The 12914-nt window shown below is 45.8% G+C and overlaps 1 protein-coding gene across 1 annotated transcript; it reads right to left on the reverse strand.

Annotated features, from left to right (window-relative positions):
- Positions 1–2410: 2410 nt before the first annotated feature.
- On the reverse strand, positions 2411–7110 carry LOC101784957 (wall-associated receptor kinase 4). The gene is made up of 4 exons (XM_004980848.3): positions 6371–7110; positions 6007–6281; positions 4411–4596; positions 2411–3739 (listed from the first exon to the last, which is right to left on the reverse strand). Exons 1-4 carry the CDS (start codon positions 7090–7092, stop codon positions 2682–2684), a joined length of 2241 nt encoding a protein of 746 aa, XP_004980905.2. The 5' UTR covers positions 7093–7110; the 3' UTR covers positions 2411–2681.
- Between the last annotated feature and the right edge of the window lie 5804 nt (positions 7111–12914).

Here is a 12914-nt window from a genome sequence, read left to right on the forward strand (position 1 = left end):
TGCGCGATCGTGTTGTGTAATAGAGTAAAATTACCCCTTTGTAAGGCATATGCTTGGGATTTAGTGGTTGGGTGGGGGTACTCTCAGCTTATAAAAGTGACCCTGCGTGGCACTATAAAAGGAGATGAGCCGCCCACTGTAATGGATTAATTGTTCATTGATAAGACTGCAAGCAAATGAAATTGATGTCCATCCTTAGCTGAGGTTAAGCGTTACCAATCACTCCTCTGAGTTGCGATCTCACTTCCTCCGAGGTTAGATCCCAACATTCGGCGCCTACCGTGCTCAGGCCACCAACAAACCCACGATGCCCCCACAAAGAAAGAAGAAAACCACAATGGCACCTGAAGTTGACGAAGATAGACAACTCATCCCATCTGAGCCATCGCAACAGGTCGTGTCAGACAAAGAAGAGCATTGTGCACGCATCGAACAAGTTCTGAAAGCAATGAAGGCAAGGGCCGTACCAGAGGCCGCACGTGACAACCACCAACCCACTGATGCCGAAGACAGAAACACCACTGACACAGAAGACGAGCTGCTCTCGGTCTTAAGGCAGTTGGAGGAAGTCAAAAGGCAGAAAGCACGTTTCACGGAGCAAATGCAAGCTCAAAGAGCGGCAGCCAATAGACTGGCCATCTTAAACGAAGCCAAAAAACAATTGGAGCAATTGCAACAGGAAATTGCGGAGCTGGAACACATGCAGGGAACTCCACAACAACCACTGCCACAGAACAGCCAGCATCCTAACTTTAACTCTGCACGAGTCATTTACACCAATTCCAACCTCGGCCAACACGACCAGATACCAGCGGCAAGCGCATGCCTGGTCATCGACAAGAGTTCCCCACTGTCGATTGGGCTCTAGACAGCACCTTGGCCAATCACATACAAATCAGTAACTCTACCCAAGTTCAATGGTCCGACGGATCCGCGGCAGTTCCTCATGAGCTACGAAGCTACCATCGCCTCGGCCGGAGGGGATGATGTGGTCCTCGCTAAATCGTTCATAATAGCCTGCGAAGGGGCAGCCTTGAACTGGTATTCGATGTTCCCCCCGCTTTCCATATACAGCTGGATGGACCTAAATGCAAAATTAACGCAAAATTTCCAAGGTTTCCACCACACCATCACCAACCAGGCCGACCTGTTCCACTGCAAGCAGAAAGACAAAGAGCCTCTGGCTGGCTACGTAAAGCGATTCGTGCAACTTCGGTCATAGATACTGCAAGCAGATGATTTTGTGGCTATCTCGGCATGTATTGCGGGATTAAGCCCCAATCCCACCACATCGAAGCTAATAAGAAAACCACCAAAAATGATGGAAGCTCTATTCCTAGAGTTGGATAAATACATCAGATCAGACGAAGACCACCGAAATAGAGTGGCAGAAAGAAACAGCCAAAGGCAAACAGAAAAAAACAGAAATTGGCAAGCTTCGCCATACAACCATCCACAAAACAACAACCAGCACCAAAACAACCGCGTAATGACCATCGAAGATACTCACCCCACAAACCAGCCACACAACCACAACCAGGATCAAAGCCACCAACCACAACAACACAACCAATAGCCACCCTTGCATTCATATTCTTCTCCACACTTGCTGAGTACGACATGTGCTCACCCTTGCTATAACTAATGTTGCTCAGAAGAAGAAGCTGCTATGAAGTTGTTGTGAAGATGATGCTGAGTTCTAGGCGTACGCAGTCCCCAGCTGAGTGCCTGTGAAGTTTGAAGTCTTCGTTTCCAGGATTAAGCTGCGTATCTCTCATAGTTTCGTAAGTCTTTATTTGTGTTCCTTTGCGTGATATTGTTGTTGTTATTCAATTATGATGTCACTATATGTATGAAACTCGATCCTGGCATACATATACGTAGCACTTGGTTTTGTTCTAAAACCGGGTGCAACAGTGCCGCCCCCTCCCCTACCTCTCCCTCATCTCCCTCCCTCTCCCTTTTTTTTTGGCACAGGTGGTGGTGGCGGCGGGCGTGGTGGCAGCAACGGCGGCGGGCGTGGTGGCAGCGGCGGCGGCATGGTGGTGGCGGCGGGTGTGGTGGTGGCGGCAGCAGCGGCGTGGTGGTGGTGGCAGCGGGTGGCGGCGGCGGTGGTGGGTTTTTTATATTTTTTGAAATATTGTTTGCCGAATGTTGGTTTGAGCACTTTGCAAAGGGTTCACCGAGTGCTCGATAAAAAAAACATTTGGCAAAGACAGCTTTGCTGAGTCTTATTTTGCTGAGTTCCGTTTTCCGAGTGTAACACTCGGCAAACGTTTTGCCGAGTGTTTTTTTGCCTTTGCCGTGTGCCTGGGAAATCGGGTAGTGATCTAATGAAATGCTGCACCAAACCATTGATATCTATCTATGCGTGTTTGGTGCTGACCTTTGCATCACTGCACATGCATGCTACAATTAATATACATATTTATTTTCATAAAATTAGTATCTTTATTTGGGGAAGCAGGAACCCACATATACTATATACTATAGTTCAAATCCCAGACATGGAGGATTTTTCTGGAACCACTAATACCAATTACAGGAAAATGGAACTAACTACTGAATTCATATAATCAACTTAACAATAACAAATTAAAGGACTGGTAATAAAGCTCAACTCTTGATGCAGAGCATTAATGCTGACCGTGTATGCTTAATTTGCTTCCTTCTTCCTGATTTCATCTCGCCTCTGAGCCTGAGTTTCCGAAGGCTATTAACTTCACTTGCTTAAGCTTTTCCACCACCTCTGCCATGGTTGGTCTCTCCTCCACATCTTCCTTGAGACATCGGACAGCCAACGCGCCTATCCTGTCGAGGCACTCAATGTAACGTTGAGACGTCTGAGCATCCTCACCAGAGAAGATGTCTCTGTCATACATCTTCCATCCGTTGCCCTCCTTCTTGCAAGTCTTTACAAAGTTCATGGGGAGGCTGTTGCACCCGTCATACCTGGCCTTCTTTCTGGTGATGAGCTCCAGGAGTACCACGCCGAAGCTGTACACGTCGCTCTTCTCCGTGAAAGAACCAGTGTTGATGTACACCGGGTCAATGTAGCTCATGTCCCCTGACACCGCCCATTTGGCATACCTGCTAGCAATGGACACGAGCTTGGACGACCCAAAGTCCGAGACCTTGGGGTTGAGGTCGTCGTCGAGCAGGATGTTTCCAGACTTCACGTCCCCGTGGATGCGGTTGTTGTGTCCGGCATCATGTGAGTGCATGTAGGTGAGAGCTTCTGCAGAGCCAATGGCAATGTCAAGTCGCATCTGCAAAGAAAGAGAGCCTTGCTTGCCGGCACCGTGGAGCATGTCGGAGAGGCTTCCGTTGGGGATGAACTCAAATACCAGCATGGGGATGCTCGTCTCCAGGCAGCACCCAACGAGGCGCACAATGTTGGTGTGGCTGATGGCGAATTGGAAGATGATCTCGTCGACGAATTCACCCCCTTGCCGGGATTTCTCTCCTTCTACTATGGGTCGTTTAACCGCGACTCGCTTGTTGTCATCGGTGGTGCCTTTGTAGACCATGCCAAAGGCACCTCTTCCAATTTGACGATCTTTCGAGAAGTTGTTTGTGATCTTCCTCAACTCATCTTCCGAGAAGGTGACGATGTTCGCAGCGCCCTCTAGGATTTTACCACCATTTTTGTCAAAGTGCCCTCTCCGAATACGTCGTCTGTACTCCATGTACAGAAGACATAGTAGGATCACCAGAATAGTGAGGGAGACCAATGTAACTGCAAGCACACGAAACATGCGTATCTTTATACTGCTGTTAATCATGTCATTGTCGATTATACCATGGCATGCCAATCGATCAGGAGAGATATAGAAGTATATTTACTCCCTTCAATCTTACTACTTAGTGATATATAGTATATATAAAATATAACCATTCATTATTATCTATAATTTAGTAATTATTACATTGTAAAATGTGATACTTCAAATGGAATGGTTTAGACTTTAAGCTAGTGTCAAAAAGATATTATAGTGATGCCATTTGTGTTTTTTATCTTGATACCCTAATACTACTTTTACTACTCATATATACTACCCACACCATACGTGAAGTTTTCAGTAGTATACTAATCCTTGACCATTGGATGTTTTAATACTAATCCTTTTCGAATAGTAGTGTACTCTAGTATTGTGTACCGCAAAAGACCTTCTGCGTACACTGGAACTAGTTGCTCGTCTCATTTCCTTAAACTGCTTTGGGTTACTTCGTTACCTAATGGCATTAAGAATAATTTCTTTTTATTTCTGTTTATAAAATTGATATTGTATCTGGTCAATTCTAATAGAGAGCCTACAATCTTAATGCTTACTAAATTTGAATAGAAAATAATCATGAAGACTTTTTTATATAATAACAGAGGATTTGACAACAATTCATGAATCCCACCTACTATAGCGATTGCATATCCTTCAATTATGGGCTGGCATCCTTTCTCACTTTTACCATCTCCTTTGTGTCCAAATTTGCATTTGCACTCGTAATCGCCCTGTGTGTCATGGCATTTGCTATTACTGCCACAAAGTTTTTCATAAATCGCAGGATTTGATTTTCGAAGTTTGCACTCGTTAATGTCTGCATAACAGGATTACAGATTGAGGTAGTTAGTTATAGACAAAAAATCAATGATAAACTCATAAGTGATTTCTTTTTGCCACTTGATTACACTAAATAAATTAAGCACATAGGAACCAGTCAGGTAATTGTCTTTATATAAATTATATGTGTTACATAAAGTTGTTTGGCACTGGCAGAGAACTCGGTTCTGGTCCCGGTTCGTAAGGTGCATATCTCCCGAAAATCCATCCGGGATTAACCAGTCGAGATAAAACGGGGATCTTTTGTCCCGGATCCCTCAACCGGGATATAAGATCCCCTTCTAGAACGGGGACCCCCTTCGAGATAAAACGGTCGCCACGCCAGGGGTGGGAGGCAGCCCCATTTTATCCTGGTTGGTAATACCAACTGGGACTAAATGATTTTGCAAAAAACAATTACAAAAAATAAAAAATCTTGGGGGTCCCCGGGAGCCCCCCCACACGCACATGTTGCAAGTCACACGAAATATGTGCGTGCGCGGTCCGTGAGGCTTGAACCCACAACCTCGAGCCTCAAGCGTAGCTTCCTTGCCTTTCCACCTACACACCACATTTGACTATATAGGGGATGCTATCCTTTTGTATTAACTTGTGGAGAACCCTTTAGTCCCGGTTTGTAATACAAACCAGGACTAAAGACACCCTTTTATCCCGGTTGGTATTACAAACCAAGATAAAAAAGGGTCCCCCACATGTGGCTGAAAAAGGGATAAAAGCCCTCGAACCCTTTTATCCGGGTTGATAATACGAACCCGGATAAAAAGGGTCTTTTATCCCGGTTTGTATTAAGAACACGAATAAAAGGGTTCGAGGGCTTTTATCCATTTTCCATCCACCCGTGGGGGACACTTTTATCCCGGTTGGAAACTCCAACCAGGATTAAAAAAAGGGGCCTTTAATCCCGGTTGGTGTCGTGGGCTTTAGTCCCAGGTGGTAACACCAACCGGGACTAAAAGAGACGTTTAGTCCCGGTTGGTATTATCTCTTTTAGTCCCGGTTGGTGTTACCACCCGGGACTAAAGGATCCCCCACGGGTGCTTGAATTTTTCAACCGGGACTAAAGAGTCCCCACAGGTAGATAATTTTTGAACCGGGATTAAAATGTCCCCTTTAATCCCAATTGCAAATACCTACCGGGAGTAAAGAGTGGCGCATCTCTTTTTCTCCCGGGCTTACTTTAACCGGAACAAAAAGGGGAGGATCGAAAGTCAGTTCTCTAGCAGGCTTCTTTGAATATATACCGTAGAGTATGAGTGATGGATTTTAGTGGAACTTTTATCAATTAAAAATCAGAAATAAAAATAAATTTGGTGGTTTTAAAAAACACTTTATTATTGACTAAAAAATATGTGCAAGCAAAAAGAAAAAAAAGAATAAAATTACTAACTTGTGCAGCCATCGGTGACGTAGGGGTTGCCCGTGTAGCCCTTGGAACAATTGCAGAGGTACCCAGGTCCGTGTGCGGCGTTAACACAGAAGCTATTTCTACTGATGCAAGCAGGAGCTGTCGGTGCCCCAGCATAATCCTTTGTTGGTGCCTGGCAAGACATGCCATCCCTGATGGACCAATCAAGCACCATGGGGATGGTTCTGTTTCCAACACGGTCAATAAAGGTCTTGTTATTGGCATCACGTTTGAGATCACTCTGATTGAAGTGGTACCTTATAATAAATAATAAAATATCCAAGTTCATCACAGTATCATAAGATAAGCCATCATGCATCTCGGTAGATAAGCGCAGCTAACTCACCAGTCGTTCTCCCCGATAAAAGCGTAGTTGCAGGGGCTGTATTCCCACGCTAGATTTGTAGGCGTATAGCTCTCGTTGTTCCCCCAGTAGATCTTTATCGTGGAGAGGTTGGTTGGGATGGAACTCTGGCAGCAGCCAAGCCCCGTGCACTCCTCGCCGTCTTCAGCCGCTGCATGCAAGCTGTTGCATGAGGTGATGCAGCCAGTGAAGAAGCTGAAATCCTCTCTGCCGTTTAGAAATGCAATCGCGTCGCAGCCGATGCCTGTAAAGATGTTGCGAGTTGGGGAGATGAGAAATGCGGGGTTGAAGCTGAGTGTCCAGGCGCTGACTCCGTTGGATGCAGTGGTGGTGGATGAGTTGTAGCAGATGTAGGCCACGTCGGAGAAGACATGCATCTCGCCGGCCTCCAACGAGATGCTGATGACCTCGAAGTCGCCTGTGTATGGTCTTGGAGGGTTATAGCTATGGTCGCAAGTGATGGAGAAGCCCATGCCCGGCCGCCAGGCACATTCGACCCCGATGCCGAATGGGTAGGGAATGTTTACATTGCCGCACATGCTAGGGCAGCCCGGCCTTGGAGCTGCTGGCAATGCCGGTGGTGGTGGCGCTATGTTGGAACCGGAGGCTCCTGCCACCAATGGCGGCAGTGGAATTATTAGATAGGAAAATGCTAAGGTAGGAATAAGGAGAAACCAGAGCACCATGGCTGCAAGGCGCTTCATTCTTTATTTTTCTTTAAGAACGAAGCAGCTAACAAGGTTCTTTATCTAGGCGCGAGTCATATGATTTACAGTCATTAATGAGTATTGTAGACGATTTAGGTCGATGGTCTCAAAAGTCAAAACATGGTTGCGAGGAAACTCAAAACATCGTTTCAAACTTGGTTTAAATCAAGCTAAAATAATGATGCTGACACAGCTCGATACGTTTTGAAGGAATAGAACCCACTGTGTAACCAGAATTATTTCTGTCGCTCTTTGTTCTTAAATATTTGGTTGAAACTAAAGCTTGCTTGATACCAACATTCGGCGTTCACCGCATGTGTAGCATGATGGTTCAAACCAAGAAAAAGAAAGATGACGAATTCAAACAAAAACGCACCTAGCAACACAAATAATTCAGGCGACCCAAATGTCTCTATTGTCACTCAAAATCACAATAAATGGCCTAGCTGGGTCATATTTCTTACAGACTCTAAACATGTCTATAGCTGCTATATGTCTTGTCATATAGACAAGCCCTTGTCTCATCTATCTATTGGACTTGCTAGCTCCTAGAGGTAGCCTTGGGAGAAAATAAGATTGGCCTCCTTAAAGTCTCCGCAGGCATTAATATAATGTGCCTTTCATAGCTGACTAGTTCAATTCGTCCGTCAGTGTTGCAGTTTGCTTTCTTGCGATGCTCAGCTGGAGTTGAAATGGTCTAAAAGTTATTAGAGACAGCTACCTTCCTACAAACGACGCAGAAGCGTGACAGCAACGGTTCAGTGCATTTGTATGGGTCCAACTTTTTAGTACGAGATAAGCGCCCTGCAACATTTTCACGTATGTTTCTTGACCCCACTGGAATCAATTCGGCCTTATCACATACCATACCGGATCAACTCTAGTAGTCACATCGCCCGAATTAATTGTTGGGCCCTAACTTCACGGGGAGCAACGATACAATCGGGAACGCGTAACGGACTTTCTTAGCTTCGGACGGAATATAGTACAAACCTCACGCGAGTAGTCTTATCATTGAAAATTGAACGTAGTCTTTACAGGGTGGAACCACCCTTTCACAGTGCTATACATTCCCTAATCACCCCTACTCAACCACTACATTCTGGGAATATGCTTTACACAAATGTCATTCGGAGATCCTACTTATCACATCATGCACTTTTACATTACATTTCTACCCTCGTTCAACTGCTACATTCGTGGAATATGCTACACAAAGAGGCCATTTTAGGATCACGCTTTACATGCCTTCCTCCGTAAAGCCTCGCCTCCCCGAAAGTTGCCTCCGTGCCCAAAGCCACCTTGGCTCCAGGTAGCTCCTTCCCCTCGGCCTCGTGCAAGACATGCGGTCCACCTCGCGCACCTGGTGGTTTCCGGGAGAAGTATTAGTCCTGCAAAAAAGGTTGAGCCTCTTGACGCCATAGTTAGGATCGGTTAGCTCGAAAGTCATTTGTGTCCTCTGGCTTCGGGCCGAGGTTATGCCTTGGCGACACGCTGATTGGCCGAAGTCAAGGGCTTTGCTGGGGGCTGAGAACTGGGGTCTTGGGACGAACTCGCTTGAAGCTAGCCGTTTCTGGGGCGATCCCAACAATAATTTTTTAAAACTAGATAAACACGTGGATATACATAGTATTTCAAACAAAATATGATCACAGTACACAAACGTTTCCCGATAGTAGCATGCTCACAGTACACAGAATATGATCATATTGCCCGATCAAATGTAGTTACGATTGTTTTATTTGTTGTTAAAAATACGTTAATTTCCACGCATTGGGTCCTGAAGCCGTAAAGAATCCCGGCGTCATAACCATCTTCCCCTGCCGTGGTTGTGGCAATCCCACTGGCAGAAGTTATCGACCTGTTTTACAGTAGACAATTCTACTGCTTACTACTAGTATATAGTATATATAAGATCTAATTATTTATTATTATGAATAATTTAGTAATTAATACATTGTAAAAAGTGATATTCCAAATGGAAGTCTTTTAAACTTTATGCTAGTGTCAAAAATAAAATTATAATCATGCCATTTGTGTTCATTTACCATAATATTCTTATACTACATATATTACTCATGTATACTACTCGTACTATTGGTTAAGGTTTCAGTAGTATACAATTAATCTTGACCATCGAATATTTTTATACTAGTTCTTTTCGAAACATTAGTATAGCCTAGTATTATGTACCGTAAAAGAGCTTATTATATCAATAGATTTGGAAGAGCTTCTGCATGTACGGTGACAGATGGACCCAACACCGTAACCATGCCACGACTCCAAGTGCCGTGGATTCAGCTTTCTCCCCTCCTTCTAGTACTCTCCCCAGTGCGTGTGCCATGTCTTGGGCAACCCAAGGTGCGCAAGGCATCTGTAGCACGTGCGTGGACGCAGATGGTCGCAAAGGAGATGGTAAAAGTGAAAATGGTTGTTATCAGTATGTATTTCCGCCATATATTAGCAGAATATATTAAAACCTCTTTGAAATATAAATATATTATTAGCATAATGATAGGTTCCCTTCTGGCTGATTAATCGTTTCCGTTTGTTGCAAATGTCGGTCATACAACTCATGATGACTATTTTTATAATAAGAAACTTCTTTCTTTTTTAAGATTAAACAAACTTTTTCTTTAAAGTGCAGATATGGAGTTGCATAACTTATATGCATGGGTGGATCTACAGGGTACCCCAGCCATTCAACGAGTCGGTATACGCTGGCCTATCGCTGAGACGCGGACCGCGGAGCCAAACCACGACCGAACGATCATTGCCGTCGCCCGTTGATTCGCTTCTGCTTCGCCCGTGCCGTCGATTCGCGTTGCCTTCAGGATTCGGCCCGGCAGTGCCGCAGCGGCAGTCTACGGCCTTCACGATCACGATTCGCCTTCCGCTTCGCCCGAACACCTCACCTTCCACCTCCACGATTTGCCGATTCGGCCCGGCAGTCTGCGGCATTCGCGTCGCGGTGGAGGGGGTGGAGGAGGGGGCTGGCGATGGTACAGTGTCCAAACTCCTTAAAGAGCAATTTCCTAGCAGGTATAATATAGTTATTTAAGGAGCAATTTCATAGCCTGCATAATATAGTCATCTACCCTCATGCTACTGTGTCTTACGTCATGATTCCAATGCCACTACATGCAGGGTCTCTCTTGGAACAATATTAGTGGGGATAAATTGACGGTATGCAAATACCTAGTAGCTAAGATAGCAAACTTTCAGCTTCCTAATGAGAGGACTATTTTACCTATAGGAGACACATAAACATGGTTAATTTTTCAATGTGGTCCATGTATCAGTACCTAATAAACTACGTTACCCCTTCCAACAATAAATTCATTTGGAAGCTGAAGCTCCCTTTGAAGATGAAGGTTTTTCTGATAAATTACTTAAAAATAATTGATTTGTGAGACAGTAGTGTTTTTCTGTGAATGTAGTGTAACAATTAAACATCTCTTTTTTGACTGCTAGCGTGTTAAGTCTATTTCGAGAATTATTCATATAGCTACTGTGTTAATCTTCCCAAGATCCTTAACTCATATGTTTTGGAATTGGCTAATGGATATCGGGAATAAGGAGAGCAAATTGATCTTTGTGGCGGATGCAATTCTTATTTGGGAAATCTGGTATACAGGAAACAATTTTGTTTTTTAGAAAAATGATTTTTTTTCATTTATGCCTACTACTTTTGTAGGATCATATATCTGCTGCAATATTGGGCACAGTTGCAGCGTGAGACATAAGGGAGACCGTCCGATTGGTGAGCGGAGCTTTAGACTTTTTGCATCTAATAAAGATAATTTTTCTCAAGTTGATTCGCATGGGATCATGCATACAAGTAAATCGGCAAATCCAGGGGCTACTCCTGAAAACTCCAAGAATGGCATGCCGTTGAACTTCTATGCGGGACAGACGCCACCTAGGCCAAACCGCCAAAGCTGAACATGACTGAAGCGGTCAAATCGGTCCAGGCAGGCGGTCTGACCGGTCAGGCCTCCCAGGCCGACCAGTTGGCCATTGTCCCCGAAACACGTGTGCCGATTGTTGTTGTGCATGGCTCGGTTGCTTCTGACCGTGCTGGAGAGTTTCAGATGAACATACCCTCAATTGGCACAATAGCGTACACGTTGCCTCCGATCCCTAACACCACTGTTGCATCTAAGGGGATTTCAAATGACGTGTTTTCTTATTTGCACTGCATTCAGAATGGCAACCCACCCCACGCGATTGCTGCGAATACATCAGCCTCAGGGCTGCCAGAGTTGCATCCCCTTCGTGAGATTAGAAGATTTAGAGAGGAGATGTTGGCTTTAATGAAAAAAAAACCGGTAGTTCGAAGTTATATCAAAAGTCATATCATGCTGATTTTGACTATGTCCCCTATCCTGTAAATTGATACACAAGAAACAATAGACTTTGCTTAGGATTTCTTCATTTTGCTTGTGCTCTCTTCTTCCTTTTTATGCTCAATTATTGACCTTAAAAATTGTAATAAGGAGGCTGTGTACCGCTGCCAAGGTAAAAAAACAATTCCTTTTTCTTAAAGCAAAAAGACATACGCACACATAGCACACATGCATGGACCATGTTCAATATGCATGCTTATGAATTAATATCCTATCTATAAAATCATTGTGGATATGGAAACAACAGAACTGATTAGTTGGTTTAGATCGGGTTTAATGAGGAGCACATACCTCTTCTCCCATCTTCGTTAATCTGTCCGAGAATGGAAGATCGGTTAAAATTCCAAGAGATGGGCAACTGTTATGGCGTAGAAGATACATCTACTTTTTTTTCCACCAACTGTTATGCATGAAGCTAGGTTAACGTAAAGAGATAGCCAGTGCACCGATCAGTGTCTCTTGTACTGTAGTCGTTTGCTCCCCGTGTCGTGCGGCCATGGCAAGGCGATAGCTAGCATTTATCATATAGACAACTACGGAGCTACCGTCCTCCAGAAAACAGCTACGAAGCTCTAGAAATATGACATCTCATCCCTAGCCTTAGTTCCGATTATTTTTGAACCCGGTACTAGAGAGGATATTAGTATTGGTTCCAAAATGGAAAGCCTCCGGAGCCCCTCTAGTACCGGATGGAGCCCCCATCTGGTACTAGAGCCCCTATCCCGCGCTCTGCTCTAATACTTCGATTTTTTGGGATCTGCTCCGCCGCATCCATATCTGCATGCCTATCGCCCATCTCTTTCCTCTCTCCCTCACTCTTCCTCTCTCCCTCTCCCTCTCCTTCCTCGCTCACTCTTCCTCTCTCCTGCCTCTCTCGATCTCTCGAGCTCTTGGTTCCCCGGCCCTCCTCTTGCATGCCTCCCTGCCCCTCCCCTACCCACTCTGCTCGCTCCTCACCGGTGGTGAGCAGTGGCGGCGGGGCATGGTGGGCGGCGGCGACGCGTGCTGGTGGCCAGGGAGGGCGGAGCGGTGGCGCAGATGGCCAGGGCGGGAGGAGTGGCGGCGCAGGTGGCCGGGGCACGGCGTAGGCGGGGGAGCAGGAGCCGGCGGGGTGGGAGGATGAGGGTTGGTGCGGAGAAGGAGGGGCGGAGGCAGATCCGGTGGGGGCGGCGGGTAGGGGGTGTGCGGTAGGAGGAACCGGTGGCCCGACGGGGTGGGAGGAGGAGGTCCATCACAGAGGAGGAGGGGTGGCATGGCGTGGAGGAGGATCCGGTGGCGGGCAGCGGGGCGGAGGTGGATTCGGTGGGGGGGCGGGGACGGGCACGCGGGAGGAGGAATCGGCGGCCCCGGCGTGGGTGGAGGGGCCGCTGGTGGGGGTAGGGACGGCGGGGAGGGGGGAAGATTTAACTG

The sequence above is a fragment of the Setaria italica genome, chromosome VIII (genome assembly GCF_000263155.2).
Source record: "Setaria italica strain Yugu1 chromosome VIII, Setaria_italica_v2.0, whole genome shotgun sequence".
Lineage (NCBI taxonomy): Eukaryota > Viridiplantae > Streptophyta > Magnoliopsida > Poales > Poaceae > Setaria > Setaria italica.